The sequence below is a fragment of the Centruroides vittatus genome, unplaced genomic scaffold, assembly GCF_030686945.1.
Source record: "Centruroides vittatus isolate TY-2023 unplaced genomic scaffold, ASM3068694v2 contig_1035, whole genome shotgun sequence".
Taxonomy (NCBI): Eukaryota; Metazoa; Arthropoda; class Arachnida; order Scorpiones; family Buthidae; genus Centruroides; species Centruroides vittatus.
In genome coordinates this window covers 2,436,772-2,456,451 of record NW_027120673.1, presented here as the reverse complement: position 1 = coordinate 2,456,451, position 19,680 = coordinate 2,436,772, and the positions used below count along the sequence as shown (strand labels likewise).

The 19,680-nt window shown below is 28.0% G+C and overlaps 1 protein-coding gene across 4 annotated transcripts in view; it reads right to left on the bottom strand.

Moving 5' to 3' along the window:
- The window catches only part of LOC136969395 (sushi, von Willebrand factor type A, EGF and pentraxin domain-containing protein 1-like), a 131,427-nt gene extending 115,549 nt beyond the window's left edge, over positions 1-15,878 (bottom strand). For all 4 annotated transcript variants that reach the window (XM_067263534.1, XM_067263542.1, XM_067263552.1 and 1 more), the window contains exons 1-2: positions 15,707-15,878; positions 11,438-11,507 (exon numbers count right to left, since the gene is read on the bottom strand). In XM_067263534.1, the coding sequence (XP_067119635.1) occupies positions 11,438-11,507; positions 15,707-15,740 (104 nt within the window). In that variant the 5' untranslated portion in view covers positions 15,741-15,878. The remainder of the gene's footprint in view (positions 1-11,437; positions 11,508-15,706) is intronic.
- Positions 15,879-19,680: the final 3,802 nt, after the last annotated feature.

Genomic DNA, 19,680 nt, shown 5'->3' with positions numbered 1-19,680 from the left:
CTGGCAGGTAAGGTTTACTGTACAGGTTCAGTGAGTATCATCTAGCCAGAAGTTACTATACAGTGTTTCATACCATTAAGTCTGTCGTGCCTCCTACATCGGAATTCAATATGGCCGAGCAAACTCTAGGAATTTTCATGGACAATATGTCCTGATATGTTGGGTTCCGCTCCAAACCTCCCGGCCTGGTTCCTATTGTGGACCGGGATCATTATAATCATACACTGTACCTGTACAATACATTAATCTATTATATTGTTTTAGGAGATTTATAATTATTTGCAATTTGAAATAATCTTTTAAGCAAATACTTGATATATGTAATATTATAAGCTTTATTTACGCATTAATAAGTGAATTATTACCTTCTAAATACAATTATAACCTTTTAAATAAAATTAACTGTATTTTTGCTTATATTTGTCAATAATTTATATTTAATCATCATTAACGTTTAGTCTTCTAAATTCGTTTTATAAGACCCAAATAGCTAACTTATTATTTATTACCATTAAATAAATGTTATTCTACAACAAAATTTTAAAAAATGAAGTGAACCTATTTAGTTTTTAAATTTAAACGGTCTTTTGCGATTTAGTCATGCTTATCGGTTACAAATACATCATAATAAACCGTCTTAACACAATTATACAATTCGCTACAAGAATTATAAACGCATGACCTGTTTTCTGTTATACAATGTGTTATGTTTTGAGTCGATTTTTTGTTAATAAGAAATGAAAAAGATTCAAAGTGTATTAAATGACATCAATCATTAACGTTTTTTTCTTTTTTTTCTGTCTAGTTGTTTGTATCTAGTGTTAAAGATAGGAATTTTACAATAAATAAAATATCAATTGCAGTCTTTAAAACACACCAATGTTAAAATATATATATAAACTATAAATAAACTTGTCAACTATTTAAAGATAATTAAAGAAAATATAATATCGATATAAAATATTGCTGACACTATCACAGTGACCGTATTTTTTTCATATAATATCATAATTATTTATTTTTATGTTGTATATGAATATATACGTACAGTACATAGCAATAAGAAATTTGTTAGCTAAAATTGATGATAAGTAAAATATAAAACGAAAATTTAATTTAATCATCATAATGAATGTTTATTAAACCAGTGATTTTCAACCTTTTTCTTAAGTAATGGTATCCTTACATCATTTATTTTTTGTGGCATCCGTATAGAAAAAGAGGAAGAGAATACTCTTTCTCCCTCTTTCTATACAGATATACGCACAAAAGGTAATCCTAAAAGTAGATTATCTTTTGTGCATGACATATTTATTGCATTGAACTATTAAATATTTTATTAATAAGAGAAAATATGAAATATTTATTTCATCTGACTTTCTTCCAAAATTAAAGCTGATATTGAAAATAAAGCTTAATAAAATCACCGACTATTTAAAAAATCGAATTTTTATCGTCTATATTTTGATTTTTTTAATTAAATTGCAATTAAAGTTTAAGTTTAAAAAATGGAAAAAAAAACTAATGAGAAACGATTTGTTTTTATGTGAAGTCATTTGATGTGGAAGGAACGTTTTAGTAATTCGGAAACGGAAACGGATATGGCATGAAAGTAAAAATATTTTGGCGCCACTTTAATGCTTTCTTATCCAAAATAATAATTAAAAAATACTGTAAGTAAGTTTGCCCTAATTGACAAACATTAAAACCTTATTCGTATTTCAGAAAAGTTTAGTGGCAGAATTAAAAGAATTCTGAAATTTATTCATGATTCACCAACATTCTAAGCATTAGTTCATAATTTACTTCACTCACTTGTCAGTGTGTTATTAAATTTATTTATTTATTTTAACTATTACATAATTGTAGAATTGTATATATTATAGATAGCAAAATAATCTATGATGAACTGAAAATATAGGCCTAAATATTCTATATTCTGTTATGGAATGATTTTGAACGAATATTACAAATGAAACTGTATTTCACTTAATATATATATTATTTAGTAAGCCTGTAAACAAAATCATTGTTTGTTGTACACCTGCAGTTATTTCCTTTCGCACGTTTCCGCTTTATATCGCCATCTTGGCTCAGAATCTAGTCTCAGGTTCTAAAAGTCTCGTCTAGCAGGAGTCATGTACAAAGCAATAGCGTCTGTTAAGTTATTGTCATATCGTGATATTGCGTCACTTCCACAAAAACTGAAACAGGAAAATAAAAAAATTCCCGACAAAAAATTGAAACTTTTATTAATGTTAGTCATGAGGTCGCCAAATGTCGAATGATTTTATCACCAATATAATTTTTATAATAGCGTTGAAAAGTAACGAAGGACAAAGTTAATTATGCTACTTCCGAAGTACTTATATCTGATTTTACTAAATTAATGTTAACATTACAATTACTTAAAATTTAACATTATTTCAAGATTTTAAAAAAAATTTAATCTATTTTTAATTAGTTTAAAAGTGATTTGTGAACTAATTTTAATTAAAATTTTTAATTGGAATATTTATTAAATTATTAATCAATTTTTTTTTTGTTTCTTAAAATAGGTATATTTGTTTTTTTTTCTTTGATAAGTAATTTTCAGCACAATCCATATACGTGGTACAATCCAAAAGTTCGGGGACTGCAGTAATCTACGACAACAAAAGCATGTATTTGAAGTTACAGCATATGAAATGGATTCTACCAAACCACCTCTACGTGTTCAGGTTAATTTCACCCATGTCATGTGATTAAACCGCGAGCGCTGCTGTTTTTTCCGGAGATAGTTAACTTTGTTCTGCGACGTAATAAAAGTGGAGTTTCAAGAACAACCTCCAACATTTCGATTTCGCCATGGTAGAATCACCGTACACCTTTCTTAGCAATTTTAAAGTCTCCGTGGGTGTTTTACCTAAACGCTGACAAAATTTAATGTTGGAGGTTGTTCTTGAAACTCCACTTTTATTACGTCGCAGAACAAAGGTTACTATCTGCGGAAAAAAACAGCAGCGCTCACGGTTTAATCACATGACATGGGTGAAATTAACCTGAACACGTAGAGGTGGTTTGGTACAATCCATCCATTTCATACGCTGTAACTTCAAATACATGTTTTCGTTGTCATAGATTACGGCAGTCCCCGAACTTTTGGATCGTACCACGTATAAGTTTTTCCAATTTCATTAATAATAAATAACTCTTTTAACCAAACACACAATAATAATAATAATAATAATTTCATAAATAACCTTATAATCTATAAAATAAACTCCTCTACAATATTAGGCCTATTTATTGTAGAAGTACAGTACATATTTTGTAATTTAATTAATTCTGTTTTGAGCCATTTAACGAGAGTAGGAGATTCTCTTAATTGATTTAACCTAATTTCTTCTATAAGAAGGTTTTTTTCGATAATTAAAATAGTAATGATGATGATAATGGAAAAGTAAAAGCATAAAAAATCTATTAGAATTTAGAGTAGAGTTAAAATGTTAGTATTAAAATAATCTTATTGAATGCTAATTTTACGATAATTTTCAATTGTTACTTTTGTAAGGATAATTTGTTTATTTAAATTTAAAATAGTTTAATAGACCAGAAGCTCATTAATTAAACGACTTAAGATTATAAATTGTAATATACAGCTAAACCTCTACTTAATGCCACCATCGTATGCTTTTTCCAAAATTGGTACTGAATCAAGTATGACGCTAAACTGGACTTCAAACAATAAGAATTGTATGTAGTATTAGTAGCGTAACCAGATCCGACGTGAAGAAGCCCAAATTAAAATCTAATATAAATCACTACACACTTAAATTTTCGGCTCGAATACTTAATCAATAGATTATAATAAATACGTATAAATTACTAAGTCAGTAGTTAAGTCAATAATTAAATTATTTTTCCTACATTTAGCATTTTTACTAACTTTTTCATTACAAAAGGAGCCCGGCTCTCTGGCTCACCCCCTGATTACGCCAATGAGGTCTACATTATTATACATATTATACATATAGTTTAGTTTGAGAGTTAGAAACTCAAGTATTTTGATAATCACAATGTCATCTGCAACGCAAAATATCACATTTAATTCTCAGATACGGAAAGTTTTGTTATTTGATAACTATCGTGATCCATTCATAAATATAAGAATTGCGCTATTTATGAAGGCGCTACTTCGAGGTTTCACTGCAACAATAATAATAAATTCAGATTTAGGCTAATATTTGCTTCAATTGATTGTAAATAGGTTTAAAAATGTTTTGAAATATATTCAGTTTCGTTTGAAGCTGATGAAATTTACTTACTGTATGTTAATAGCGCTGTTGTATCGTTATATAATTTTATCTACTGTTTGAAAATTCAAATAATATATATATATATATAGAACCGCTTAATATAATAAAAAATATTCTATATTTATTTGTATATTGTTTTATATGTAATGATCTCCATAGCACAACATTTACAGTATGTAGGCTATGTAAAATATATCAATTAGTCAATAATGTTTTAGTTAAACAAATTTATATAAAGTATTATATTTACGTAAAACGCCTTATTGACTAATTTGCCTTATTTTTCGTACTGTACGTGTATGGGCTATAGAGATCACCACTTATAAAACAATATACAGTACGAGTACACATATAAATACTTTACATAAAGAATTTTTTTATCTTGTAAAAAATATAAATACAATAATAGATTTTAAATGTTATAACAACAATAAAAACAAAATCAGAAACATTACTTTGATAATGACAAATTACAAAAAGTATTTTAAAACGAATTAGTATTATTGAAAATATGGTGAATGAATGAAACCTGGAAACATAGTAAATCTATTCCTGTACGATAAATGTTAATGCTTTTAATTTGGTATGATAAAAACTAAAATAAAAAAATATATATACATTTTATTCAATTTCCTTCAGTTCCGCTATTTAAATCATTAGTGAATCTATTCCTGTATGATAAATGTTAATGTTTCCTGGTTTCATTCATTCATCCTGTTTTCAAAACTTAATTTTAAAAAATAATTTTTATTTAAATGAATTTTGTAGTGTTTACAATGAATGGTAGTAGAGATTTTATTATTTTTGATTTTGTTTTTATTTCTGTTATATTTTGTAGAGACAAAAAAATTGATGAGAGTTAATTGAACTTATATATCTATTCTCTCTATATAAAATACTTAGCTTAAAATTGTAGCGACACTATTCCGTCAAGGGGAAAAAATGGAAATAACTTCATCAGGAATCAATGAATTGTCACGATTTTTTAAAGAATAGCCTATATTAGGAATAAGAGAACAAAGCTCGTGAGAAAAGACTGTATATATAGATTGTATATGACCTTGTGCATAGAAGCACTGAATACTGATTATTAGTTGTTTGGTCGCGGAATTGCGCCTTATCAACAGGCTGGCCGCCTGGAATTTTCCGGGTTCTTTGTGTCTAATATCTAAAGACCAGTTTTCTACAAAAAGTCTTCCCGGAAACCACTTTCCCTTTGGTAGATCCTCTTATGTTGTGTTATCTTAAAAGTAGGGAGACTGAAAATCCGAAATGTATCTCTCCACAGAAATTTAGTGCATTTTATGTAATTTTTAACGTTCTAATTTTAAAAAATACGTTTCAACTTTAACATAGTTTAATTGATGAACATGTAGTTCTTATCGAAATATACAGGTATCTATTTAAAACTAGCGTCCAACAGGAGAGACTACATACTGTAGGCCTAATTGAAAATTTGACTGAGATTGCAAAATTATAACTTACATTTGAAATGATGGAAGTTTTATTAAGCGGATAATAAAAAGTTCAACCAAATTACATGCATCTGGAATCATAATATATCTACTGCAATTAGGATTTCTAGTGCAGTGGCAATCGGATATATTTCGATATCTGTACCCCAAACTTTATCGTCTTTCATGCCACTTTCACTTCAGAAACAGACTTTGGATTGATAACTTTCGAATGTTTCGCAATAATCGGAATTTTTCGTCGTTTCGATGACCGCTTCCTTATTTTTAAACAATACACAATTCTTGGGAGAGTGAAACTCCTGACTAATAGTGCGAGACAAGCAATTTCCGTCATCAATAATTCTCTCTTATTTTATTATTATTATCATTATTATTTTTGTTCTTTGTTTTGTAAGACCAATTCTTCGTATTTTTTGACATTACGCTGTTAAGAATCCCTAAAATTTTGCACTTATTATTTGTAGGGATGAAATCTTTCTTTTTCATTGAAGATACAGTCTATGGTAAATATCGATACTAAGAGGAATCCTAATAATAGGTAAGTATATTGGAGTCTTGTGACGCTACGTGTAGAAACAGTGTATAGTGATAATCAGTTTTTTAGATTTTACATGAGACGTTTCTTCATCTGTTCGCACTTTGTTAGATCTGTTTGAAAGTTAATGTAAATTCTTAATGCAGGGAGACGTGACTAAGGGTGCGACTATGCAGAAGCGAATCTAGTAGAGAGCAAGAGATTGGGAGCGATATAGTTCTCGCAAAGGAGAAACGAGAAATCTCGCTGGCGAGAGCGAATTTCTGGCTCTGGAAAATATCTGACAGAGTTTAATGTTTATCGCGTCTCGCCTCTTCTCTCTGAATGCTGCGCATAAAAAGTGACTTCTCATATAAATAAAGGTTTTTGTTTTAATATTTTTCAAACTATAGACAGAAGTAAAGTCATATAAATTCTGTTTTCTAAAAATAAATTTTAAATTATGAAGATACGACGTTCATTCTCTAGGGAAATAGCGAATGGATAAAGGGCTCTATCATAATAACAAATTATGATAGAGTCCTTTATCCATTCGCTATTTCCCTAGAGGATGAACGTCGTATCTTCATAATTTAAAATTTATTTTGTATACTAGTACTTTTTAATATATTAACAGGACTTATCGTACTGGAAACTATGGATGCAGATATTTAGTGTTACAGATCAGAAATAATGTTTTTTATTTAGTTCAAAAAAAAAAAAAAAAAAAAAAACATTATTTCTGATCTGTAAGACTAAATGTCTGCATTCATAGTTTCGAGTACAATAAGTCCTGTTAATATATTAAAAAGTACTAGTATACAAAATAAATTTTAAATTACGATAGAAAGGACACAAAGGCATAATAATTAATGTCATCACTTCTTTACGCCACATATTCTCACTCGGTCTCACATCATTCGGCAAATCGCTCGCTCACGTTTGCACAATCGCACCCTTACTGTGATTTTGGTATCCGGATCGAGATAGGCGAAGCTAGAGAAATTTTTAAAAGGAAATAGGCAGCCTATTGTTGCGAACATGGGTACTATCTCGGTTGTCTGACTGTCTTGACAGTTATATCCAATAATATTGACTATGAAAATACATTAGAAGTAGCGAAAAATGCGGAAATACGTTGATGTCCTTTCAAAGGAACTTCAAAATATTGATTTTTCATAAGAATCTTTAGTAACATTTAAATGATCTGCTCGACGAATTAAACTAACTACTAATTCTAGTACTGCGTGATATATCTGTTTATTTTTCCAAGAGAAAAACTCTGTACAGTGCTTCGTACCTAAGTGTATATTTATTACCTAGTCAGGATTTACTTATCAAATACCCGCTGCTTTACTGTAGTACAAAGAAATGTAGTGTGTGGTGCCGGTTGAGTGCTTCGAGACTCATTCATCGGGTTTCAACAGCGGTAGGTTATTCTTTTAGGTACAAAATGAGTTCAATACGATCAGTGTCCAAAAAACCAATTGATATTCAGTTATTTCCTATGTAATCTCTAGAAAAATTAACAAAATACCAATTAAATTTTACAATAATCTATTTTTTGTTGAAAAACCAGTAAGTCGCGATTTACTGTAATTTTTTGAAAAAGTTTAATACACAAAGACAGACTGAAATATATATCTATAATGATGAACACAGTCAATATTATTTTTCGTTTTTTTTCTTTCTTTCTTATTGCATAACTGTGTTTATTTTCACAACCTATCTAAAAAGTTTATATTTTAGATGACAGAAGCCTACAAAAAATGTCGGTACTGTCAAAATCGTAACTTTAGTATGTTTCTGTGTATCAAGATTTTATTGTACAGGTATACCTCGAGTTACGTCGCTCTCGAGTTACGTCGTTCCCGATTTTACGTCGTTTGTCAAAAAAAGTATATGGAAAAATAAAAATCAAGTTTAAGTCAGTTTATTCGACTTTAAATCCGTCCGCCATAAACATTGAAGTCGTAATATCACTAGAAAAGCGTTGAAAGCACATAAAATCATATTAAAATATGTACATTTACAGTAAATGTTAATATAATCATCATAAATCCTAGGGAACGAACCATGAAAACATCTGTGTTTCTGTGTTGTCGTCTTATTTAGCGGTCTTTAAGTGCTCATTATTGGCGTTTCCTCCATTATTGGCGTTTAATTACGACGCAAGTCGAAACTACGACTTACGTCGTAACTACACAAGTAAATTCGACTTACGTCGCCTCTCCTGGAACCAATTACCGACGTAAGACTAGGTATACCTGTATTCTGTGCATTTGATTCTTTAAATACAACATTACACCAATCGGAATTTTTGTATTTATCAACTGCTAAATAAAAGAAAAACGGCCTGATCACATGAAATGTACAAAATCTTTATCGACTTTTTTAACCTAATCTGTCAGAAAAACTATTTCGTATTTGTTTTATTATTCATAGTGTATACATTATCTGTAAAAAAATCGAATAAAATTTTCGGATATTATCTAATATAACCACAGTAAATTATAAACATTTGCATTTTATATTATCTATGAAACTTTCTAAATATTTACTTTATTATTAGTCTATTATTTATCCTTTCCTTTTATCCTATTCCATTTACCCATTCCTTTTTGAAGCTTTAGTTTAAAGCTTCGCTATTACGTTATAAACTATTTACAACACAGAAGTTAGGTTTAATATATTCTTTCTATTAAATTTATACGAGAAATACAGTATAACCCTGCCTACAAAAGACAGGATTTTATTTCAGGTTGTGTAGATAATGTAGCAATGACATTAGACAATTTCATTACTACATTATTATTTAAATAATTACAAATAATGAAGACAATATACATAATGCATTATACACAATACATTTATATATATATATTCCTCTCTTGTGGCCTTTTTTTTCTCATTTTTGAACCCTTCCGTCTTGAGGGACTAAGAGGGAATCAATTTACAATTTAAAAAATACTGTAATAACTATAGACAGAAGTCTTTTCTATAATACACGCATTTATACTGATCTTTCTTTAAGTTGCTTGCGCAAAGTGACGCAAAACAAGACGTCATCTTAAAAAAGCGTTTAGTTATGAATACGATGCTTAAAAATTTTTAAATAATAAAAAAAGTGATTGGCGTTAGTAATTTGAGTGATGAACTTGTGCCATATAGCCATTTACCATTCTAATGTTTCTTCCTATGGCTGTCGGAGAAACTAAAGGTGACAGATTTATCTACTGAGTTAACCTCTCAGTGAAAGGACTGATTATATAACTTATTTCTCATTAGCGATCAATCATTGCCTCCTACGCCAGAGGAAACGAAAAATTTCACTTTAATTAACCGTAGTATCAAGAACATATATAAATAGAAATAGACTTTCACTATAAGTCTATGTTATTAACAGAGTATCACTATGTATTGTTCTAATTATTGATGTCTTTTTAATCTTTTTTATTATTATAAAAAATTAGATTAGCGCTTCATTTGATCACAATTCTGAAGAATTAAAAATAAAATACAAAAGAAAAATTTGAATTTTTTGAAAAGAGATCGGAGATTCAATTAATTTAAGTCACTTTTATTCTTTATTATAAAAACTTAATAAATGTATCTTAAAATTTATCTAAAATAGAAACTATATATAAAGATTTCACGATGTTACTCAAAAGCAAATATCAATTGCGTATCAACAGGAAGTCAGCAATTCAAAAAATATACTTTAGATGAATGACAAATCATATGGGAATTTACTGTATAAAATGATACGTAAGCCGGCTTAAAAAAACAAATATCAGCTTTAAACATGTATAACAATTTGAGAAATTAAATACATATTTAAATAATTAATAATTTAAAATAAGTATTAACGTTTATGTTATCAAAATTGTTGTCTGTATCAATATTTAATATTCAAAACAATAATCCATATACAATGTGAAATGAATGTAATAACGACAACAAAAAAACAAATGTAAAATTAGTTTTTAGACTTTCCTAAATATGATTAAACTCTAATTACAATAATATCTTTTAAATCTGAAGTATTTTTTTAGTTTAATGTTCATTTATATTTTGTTTTGTTTATTAAAAACTAAACTTATTTAGAAATTCTTGGGAAAAAACCATAAATATACTTGTTTATATTTGAGCACTTAACATTGTCCGTTATTAAATGGTAAGTAAAAAGCATAAATTCTGCGAATAATTTATTAAAATAATATTAAAGATTAAATTAGTGTCAAAGAGTTAGGTATGAAGGATTCCTCCTTTCTTTGGTTGATCTACTACTTAGACATTCCGACAATTGTCGAATAAGTGGACATAAGTAGTTTTCATACAGCATTCCCTTTTTAGTAACATCTTTTCCAACCGCAGTTAAACATAATAACAAATCAAGTTGGATTTAGTTTCTTTCTTTGATCGGCATCTTTGTACAAAGTAAGTGGCAATACACGTTTTATGCCTCAAAATATTTCTATCACACAATAATCTTTCTTATTCTGTTTGATAACTATCAAAATATTTACATTGTAAATATTTTCAAGTATCATATCCATATTTCGTATGTTGATATGTAACAAAGATTTTTATTATAAACAAACTTTCTTACTAAAACTTACTGTGACATGATAATAATGCCGGCTGCAATTTTTAATTACATTTTTAATTAATTTAATTTAAAATATATAATTCCACCTAAAATTAGTAGTGTCTTGCCCCTGTACATCATACTTTCCTGCTAGTCAACTAATTAACTCATTTCAGGAAAATATTATAATTGAAATAACGTGACTTCCAGTGTAAATCGGAAGTTCATGTATAGTTATTCAGAACCTCCTGTCTCTATGGTTATGGTTCTACATTATTTAGCAATTTATGATAAAATACATTATAAGAATATTCCACAGAAAATGTAAGTTATTCGATGATTTAATACATCATTCAACTTCAAAAAATTGCAATTGAAACACTGTCAAACAAACAAAGTTACCAAATGTAAAAAAAGGAAAATCGGTTAAATTCACTGTTTTTATTCGATGAAATTCAATGTTCTATGAATTTTATGCGTGTACAAAAGAATACAACTGTTATTATGGTATTAATGACATTGTCCATAGAAATTTTAATTAAAAATTACGAAATCTTACCTATTTTGTAGTGCTACACGAGGATTTATTCTGAATGTCTGACTTTGAGTTACAATCATTAAACAATGTCCTGAAAAAAGAGATTTATTTTTAGCTTTATTTTATTATAAACTAATAAAATTTCTAAGAATAAATACTGTATAATAAACTGAAATTTAAGAAATAGTTTATTTAGGAAATGAGTGATCTCGTGATTATTCTCTTTGATCTTTGTTTTATTAAAAAGATAAAAACTCAATATAACGACCTGCAAAGATGCTTGATGGTAAGAAAGTCATTCGATAGCTAATGTCGCCTTTGAACTGTAAGAAGCGGTCGTAAACTTTATTGATGATAAAAGAGACACAGAAAAAAGATTATCGTACATTACTATCGGAATTAAGCGGGAGACGTGATACTCAATCCCAAATGGTTTGTAAAGTTATATAATAGGCAAAAAATCTTGACCTTAGTTAAACCGAGTTGAGGGACAATAAATAAATTTTAAAAGTGTCAGTTTAGTTTAAAATCTATATAGTTTACTCTACGTTAAGAATAATTTAGTGATTTATGATTTTTATGTACAAAAAAGTAACATTTGTTATAATTTATTTTAAAATTTCTCTTTAAAATGTATTAAAAAGCCTATATTATAATAAATTTTATAGATCTGTAAACCCACAATATAATGTATGTTGGTTTCAGATATCTTAAAAATTTAAATAACTTGTTTAACGAAATTTTAAACATAAATAGCCTTTCAGAAAGTATAAATTCATCGTATTAATTTGATAAAAGTGAAGAAATACATCAATTTAGTATAATTGATATAGCCTATACAATTACTGTTTAGAATTTACTGTACATAACACTATAAAAGTAAATTGAAATGTAAATTATAGCTATATTTGTATACATCGGTGCAACCAATACGGATTTGCTACATCCGTAATGTAATAGATCTTAAAATTTAAATCTGAAAATTGTAAAAAGTATGGATTTCACATTCTTATAGTCTGTTAAAAATGATGACGTTTAATGCTACTCAATTTTCATAACTTTTATAGTTTAAAAAATTCCAATAAACCATAAAAACAAATTCATAATGACGAAACAGTTCTTTAATTATCAAAGTAACATCTCGTAACAGACCTTTCCTTGTAGGCTACTACTGGAGCCGAGTTTTTATATTCCTTGTAGTCGACTTCCTTTCGAACTATCTCAATTATTAATGTAAATAAGTTTTAAAAATTTACAAATATTGTAAAAACTTGTAAAACACTTTACTGGAATGTTTTTAAAAGAAAAACTATAAAAACTAATTTATAATTATGAAGTAACATATCAGAACAGAGGCTTAGAACATATCAGAACATATTTCTTATAGGCTGGAGCTGGATCTGGAACTGGACTGGGGTTTTATTCTTGTAGTCAACTTTCGTTCAAGTCTACATGAAAAGGTTTGTTGTGAGATGTTACTTCGTCAATTAAGAAACTATTTCGTCATTATAAAGCTGATTTTATAGTTTCTTGGAAACTTTTAAATTGAAAAAGTGACAAAACTCTTGGTACGAAAATAAATTGGACTGCACTTTAAAGGCTATTTGGATATTTTGGTTTATTATAGTAAGTGCAGTTAGAGATATAGTGACAAAACTCTTTTTATAAATCTTAATAATTCTTACAATTTAGTATATACTGTATATTTTCCCTTTTAACAAAGGCACTTTTTATTCTTGACATAGTCTAATCAGTTAAAGCTTATTTTAGCTTCATTAATTTTTCTTTTTTTTATGTTAATAGAAATGTGATATAGATATTTATAGCATTTCATCCCCACCATACTTGTCATAATTTTGATAATTCTGCAGATAAGAATTATGCTTACACTTGTCAACACTCCACTAAACAAACACAAACTCGCCATTTGGCAGAATATTATCTTCTCGAAAATCTTTCATTTGATTTCATTATCAATCATAGAAATAAATAAATAAATATTAAATTTCGAATAACTGACAGTTGTTTGGAAATCAAAAATTCGTTTAAAATATTAATGATGAGGATTGCCAAAATAATATAGAAACAAATTTTAAATGGAGCTCTGAATTATCAATAAATTATCGTTGTGAGCAGTATCACGGACAGTATAAATGGCATATAATTTCGTTTGCTCATTAATTAAGAGGTTTAATTAGTAAATCTATTTCGACACATCCATTTTATACATTAATTAGACATAGCCGAGAAGACGAGTGAAGAAATCTTCACATGATGATAAAATAAATTGAAATAAAAAGTATTAATTAACAGATCTGTTAAATATCAAACATTGATTTTATAAAATGTGAAGATAAATGAATACTGAAATTTCGATATAAGACAGCTGTAATTCCTGCAGCGAAGGGAAGCAACCTATATTAACTGTGGGTCAGGGTTACAGAGATAGAAGAAAGCGTGGGTGAGATCGTTCCCTGTCTTATCATACTGTTAACCGTATGGGGTTGATTTATACTTTTTATTAAAATCCAAGATATCGAGGTTAAAATAATCTTTTTCCTTTTGATTTACATCGGAAATAATGCTTTAAATTTATATAAATTTTTAAAATATTTTGTTTATTTTAGCTTAGTCAGTGAACACAGTTAACGAGTTGTTAATATCGCTTGAAAAGTTTTGTCACCTGCCAAATTTTTCCGCTAAACTAGGTCAACTGATAACTTCTAAAGGTGTTCGTTGTTGATATTTTTAAACTGTAAAGAAAGCTTATAGAATCTCTGTTTTAAATAACGATTATAGAGAAAAGAGGACAAGGTTCTCTCGAGAAAATAAAAGATCGTAATTAGCTAGACAATTCGAAAATTGATATGTTGACGAAATTAGAGCTCATAAGATGTGTAAAAAAATGCTAAAATGCTATTCATTAATCATAGGAAGCTAAATCTTGTGACACTTGTTAGACACCACCAATTGGAGCGAGAGAAGTAAACGAAACAGAATATAATATCCATTTACACGCTACTTATACTGAAATGGCCTAGAAGTTAATAAATTTTACAAGAAATTGACGTAAATGAATTCCAAATCAATCTAATATCAATTTTCATCCTCTCACTTAATTATAAGTGAAATGAAAATTGTAAGAAATTTGGTAAATCATCACTCATCTTTCAAGTGATCATTGAGATAATATACAAAAATATTCTGAGAACTTGTTTGTCAGAGGTTAAATAAATTAAAATAGACAACTGCATTGTATAAAAATACAAAATTTTAATTGCAATCTCTTGACAATGACAGTAGATGCTACACGAAGTAGCGCGATCTGTGTGGTCACCTTGTCAAACATCTCTTCAAAGAATAGTATGCCTGTAAGTCATACTTTGTTATATGGAGTGTATAGAGTATTTGTATAGATTCATACAAATACAATGCCAATATTTCATGGCTTTTCCAAATTTAGTTAATAGTTTATTCTTCGTAAAACTACTTTCGTATGATATAGATCCACTTGAATATTTCAACTTAAAAATTTTGTTAAGAATATAAACAATTTAAACTTATATCCGTCTTTCTCACTTAAACTTTCTTCAAACTGAAACAGTTTTCTCGTTCAAGGTAAAAAAAATGAAGAAAAAATGGGCGTTTACAACTTTCTAAAAGTTATTTATGCCGTTCACCTCACATGAAAGCAACGCTTAGTTATGTCAGACTAGATTTAATGCTTTGCATTTAAACGTCCATAATTCAAGGAGACGATAAACATTGTGCATAACGCATTGTGGCTATTTTTATAACTGTAATTCAAATTTAATCTATCATATTGCCATATATATGTAAATAAATGCTATTTTTGTATCTGTTTTCTAACCTTTTAACCAGCTCAAAACGACAATAATTTTCAGTTTAATAACGAACTCGACCTATAACCTGAACATAACGATTTATTAAACTTACTTCGAAAACAATATAAACTTATAATAATAATAATATTGCTGAGACGAATTAAATTTAGTTAGTTCGATTTTATAACTAGAGAAATAATCTTCAATGAATTAAAGTGATTAATTAACGGTCAATAGTTAGCGTGTATGACATAAAACAATTAATAAACAGTAGAAATTAATGATTAAAATATTAATAACTGGCAAATTTAAATCATGGCGAATTTCTAAACGAATACAGCGGAACGTTTCTAGAATACAAAACATTAAAATTTGCATCGATCAAGGTCAAAATTTCAATGGGGGGGAGAAAAACCATTTTTCAATCAAGATTATACAAACTTACCTAACAGGAATAAAAATAGAATTAGATTCTTCATAGGTATAACGTTTGTTTCAAAACAATTTTTCTTCAAAAAAACAGCTCTTCCGCTTTAAAATAATCTGATGGGAACTAGAACCAACTTCCTACGCTTATAGGAAATGTTAAAAAGATAAACACAGAATAATTATTCGCTTTTTATGTCTTTCTTGAAGAACCGCCTACATCCAGACGAGCCATTTAAATGGCCAACATGCCATACGATTCGTCTCTACGGCTCCAACCACTCCGACTTTCATTGGTGCGTTTTGATTTTTAAATAAATATTTATAAAAAAATTCCCCCCAAAAATTGAAAAAAAAATAACGAGGACATCCGACTCTACTAACGAAAAACTAATTGTTAGGGCAAAATATTAGTATGAAAAAACAAGTGAATTTTTATGAATAGATTCTATTTTCGTCATTTGTTCGCGGAAAATGTGTTGACAGCTATTTCTGATGATAATATAATACTCAAAATAAAATAGAAAGTCTTCAATTAGGTTTTAAATTCAATACAGAGATTTCATAATTTGTAACTTGAAGTTAGTAACCTAGACAGTTTTTTCCTCTATTCTTTTTTTTTTCTAACACTGGCATTCACTATATAAATGCAAAGAATGTAATAGCCTATTCAAAAAGTATTCTATAGACGGTTAATTAATTCTGTTTTCATGTTGTTTTTTTTTCCTTAACAGGATAATAAACTGTAAATTGACATTACATCTCATTAAATATCCATAACTTTGGAGATAAGCGATTTATAGATACGTGCCCCATTTTCATCTGTAGTTAATAATTAGTAAGATCTAATTTTATGATGTAATACGATAAGATTAAGATTAATCCATTTTTCTCAAACCATAGTATGTGTCGAGTTAATTTTTGTATTTAGGTTGTACTCTAAATACCAAATTATTAAGAAGTCTCGAGAAACTTAAATTCAGATGATTTCATAATATAAACGACGGCAAAAAATCATTAAAAAATCCCTATATAACTTGACTTCATTATATTCATACCGAATATTTTACATATATTCATAATATATTCAATTATTAATAATATGAAACTATATTATTAAAAAGTAAAAACAATTTTTTTAAAACTATTTAAATTAAAATTTATAAGTGCAATAATGATTTATTAACTTAAATTTATTTGAATTCTTCGAGACATTTCTGTTGTGTTTAGAAAAGAAACCATAATACTGGTTATATAATTCAAAAAGCTAATGTTTTGATTATTATCAATATAATTTATATATCTAAAAATCTATAGCACGGTATATTATTATTATTATTTTTAATTATATCAGAAAAACCTTCTGATATAATTCTTCATTTTATCCAAAATATTGGAAACAGAATAATGTTAATTGTATTGACAGGAATTGTTTGAATGCAGTTAAACAATGACTAATAAATTCTTTTATTGATAGATTTATTAGAATTTAGAAGTTATTTATAATAGAAAATGTTATTTTTGACAGAACACATCAGTAAACAAAAATTTAGAAAGTTAAATTCATAAGGTATCTAACCTTAGCTCTGACCTAGTTGGATTCTATATAACGAGGTGGGAAGCGCACAACGTCAGATGATATCATATAAGTTACTAAAATTCACGTGTCTGCCATTATCTGCCATTGAGCCAACGACCTTGCTATAATTTTAAAGAAAAACCTACGTGACTTTTGTTCAAATAAAGTATCTAGTTGAACTTTAACTCCGTTATAACGCCTAAAATTATCTCTTCTTATATTCAGCAGATGGGAAAGATTAATAAACTCTTCGTTTTCCTATCAATGTTTGTTTAGCGATTCGATGTAATGCTAACAAATGACGCCCGAAATGAAACTAGATTCGATTTTATAATATAAAAGGAGAGATAATTTCATCAAATATACATATATTTTACTATATATAACAACTTACAATCTTGTCAATATTATTAAAATCATTACTATTCAATTAAATGTATTAGTTTCGGTAATTTTTGAATAGAAATAGATGTTAAGTATACTTTAAAAATTATCTAATAGCAATTTTTTTAGGACTTTTTTGTTTTATAAGTGTAAATCGTATAATATTTCTCTTAAGCAAACACTAATTTATTTTTATTCTTGTGATTATGTTTTTGTTATCATCAGATTTCCTATGATAAATGTAAATATTTTTTTAAACTTTATTATTTATAACCTTAAATAATTTATTATTATTTACTATTAAAATAAAGGAAGTCCATAACATTTCAATTTATAGAAACATGACCACTTATTTAGATTTTAATCATAATTTTTCACGAATTTCTAAATGATAAGAGCTTGTTAGATTCACACTTGAAATGTAATTGTATAGATTATTGCTATGTGATTTCAGTACTAAACACTGATCAGCACATGTGACGATTATAAATTTAAATCATATCATCTGGTCTCTCTCACACAATCAGTAACAATTATTATGACGTCAAAGCAGTTGTTTATCTCATCTTCACACACTACTAAAGATTTGTTACCGACATTTTTTAAATATCAGTAAAAAGCAAACTTACGCAAATGAATGACAAACATGAAGATGACTTTTTTAAGTGATAAAACAGTTTAATGACTAACCTATATAAAATTTAATAAAGATCAATGTTAAAATAAAGAAAAATACTTTTTTAACGTATATATAGTAGCCTGTATACTGTACTAAAATGATTTATTCATGTATAAGCCATATACTTGTATAGTTGATACATTTACTCGTTAAACCGGGACGTTATAAATTATAGGAGAGAAGAAGATTCCTAAGTGTAACTATCTCTCGAGTTAAAGGAATCTTTCTCGTGACGCGTGAATAATGACGTCAAACGTATCCTAGACGGAACTTCTGCTTAAGATGTTGAACCTAGATTAAATGATTAATAAGAAACAGATGCGAACGTCTTTCGAAATCAACTAAAACGCTTTTAGAAAATTTGAGAAGTCATTTATATTTGTGAGGTGCCTGAAATCGCACGTTTCCTGTATCAGATAAACAATTATTATAATTTAGGCCTAACTAGACCTTATAACATATATAGAACTATTTATTTATATTATATACATACACAGAATGTTTTTAAAACTGTGTTTACTTTTAATCTCATCAATTTAATGATCAAAGAAAGTTAAGATTAAACATAGATTCACCAACATTGAAAATACAGTGGTACCTCATACTTCGAATTTAATTCATTCCAGGAGGCCGTTCGAACTCCGAATCGTTCAAACTCCAGGTCCAATTTAGTGTTCTAACTCCGAAGCGGTTCGAAGTTACAGTCGTTGGAAGTATGAATTGCCGCTGTAAAATTAAACATCGTGTTTATAGTAAATAAATAGTATTAAAATTTACTTTCTTTCTCTCACTCTCTCTCTCTTTCTTATGTAAAAATTCATTTTTAACATTTTAATGGAAGTGAATTTTGAAAGACTGGAATATAATAATTACAATAGCAAAATAAATAAATCTAATTTTTATATAATTCGAGAGAGAAACAACATAAGGCATATTACACGCTTCTTATAATCGTAAAACTATATATAATTAGACATTATGTGATGTTTTTGGCCTTTTTATGACCTAATCTCAAACCGCATCTACCGCATATTTGCTCCGACAACGAGTGATGTCACGGCAAACGTGCATCCGATGTAACACTTGTAAGATAAACATTTTTATTGTTTTTACTGGTGTTTTTCTAATATTTTTGCAAAACTTTTAGATATTTTAAACTGGATTCCGTCTTTCCATTATTTGGCTTAGCTTAAATACAATGTTACATACGTATATTTTTTCATAAAGTTAACAATCAAAACGTGGAAGCCTGCAATTTTTCAACTAGGATGAAAGTTAATTGGATGAAAATTTTCTAAGTAAATCTTAGCTTTTGTCCTTGAGGCACCCAATCCACTCCATTTCTCGGAAC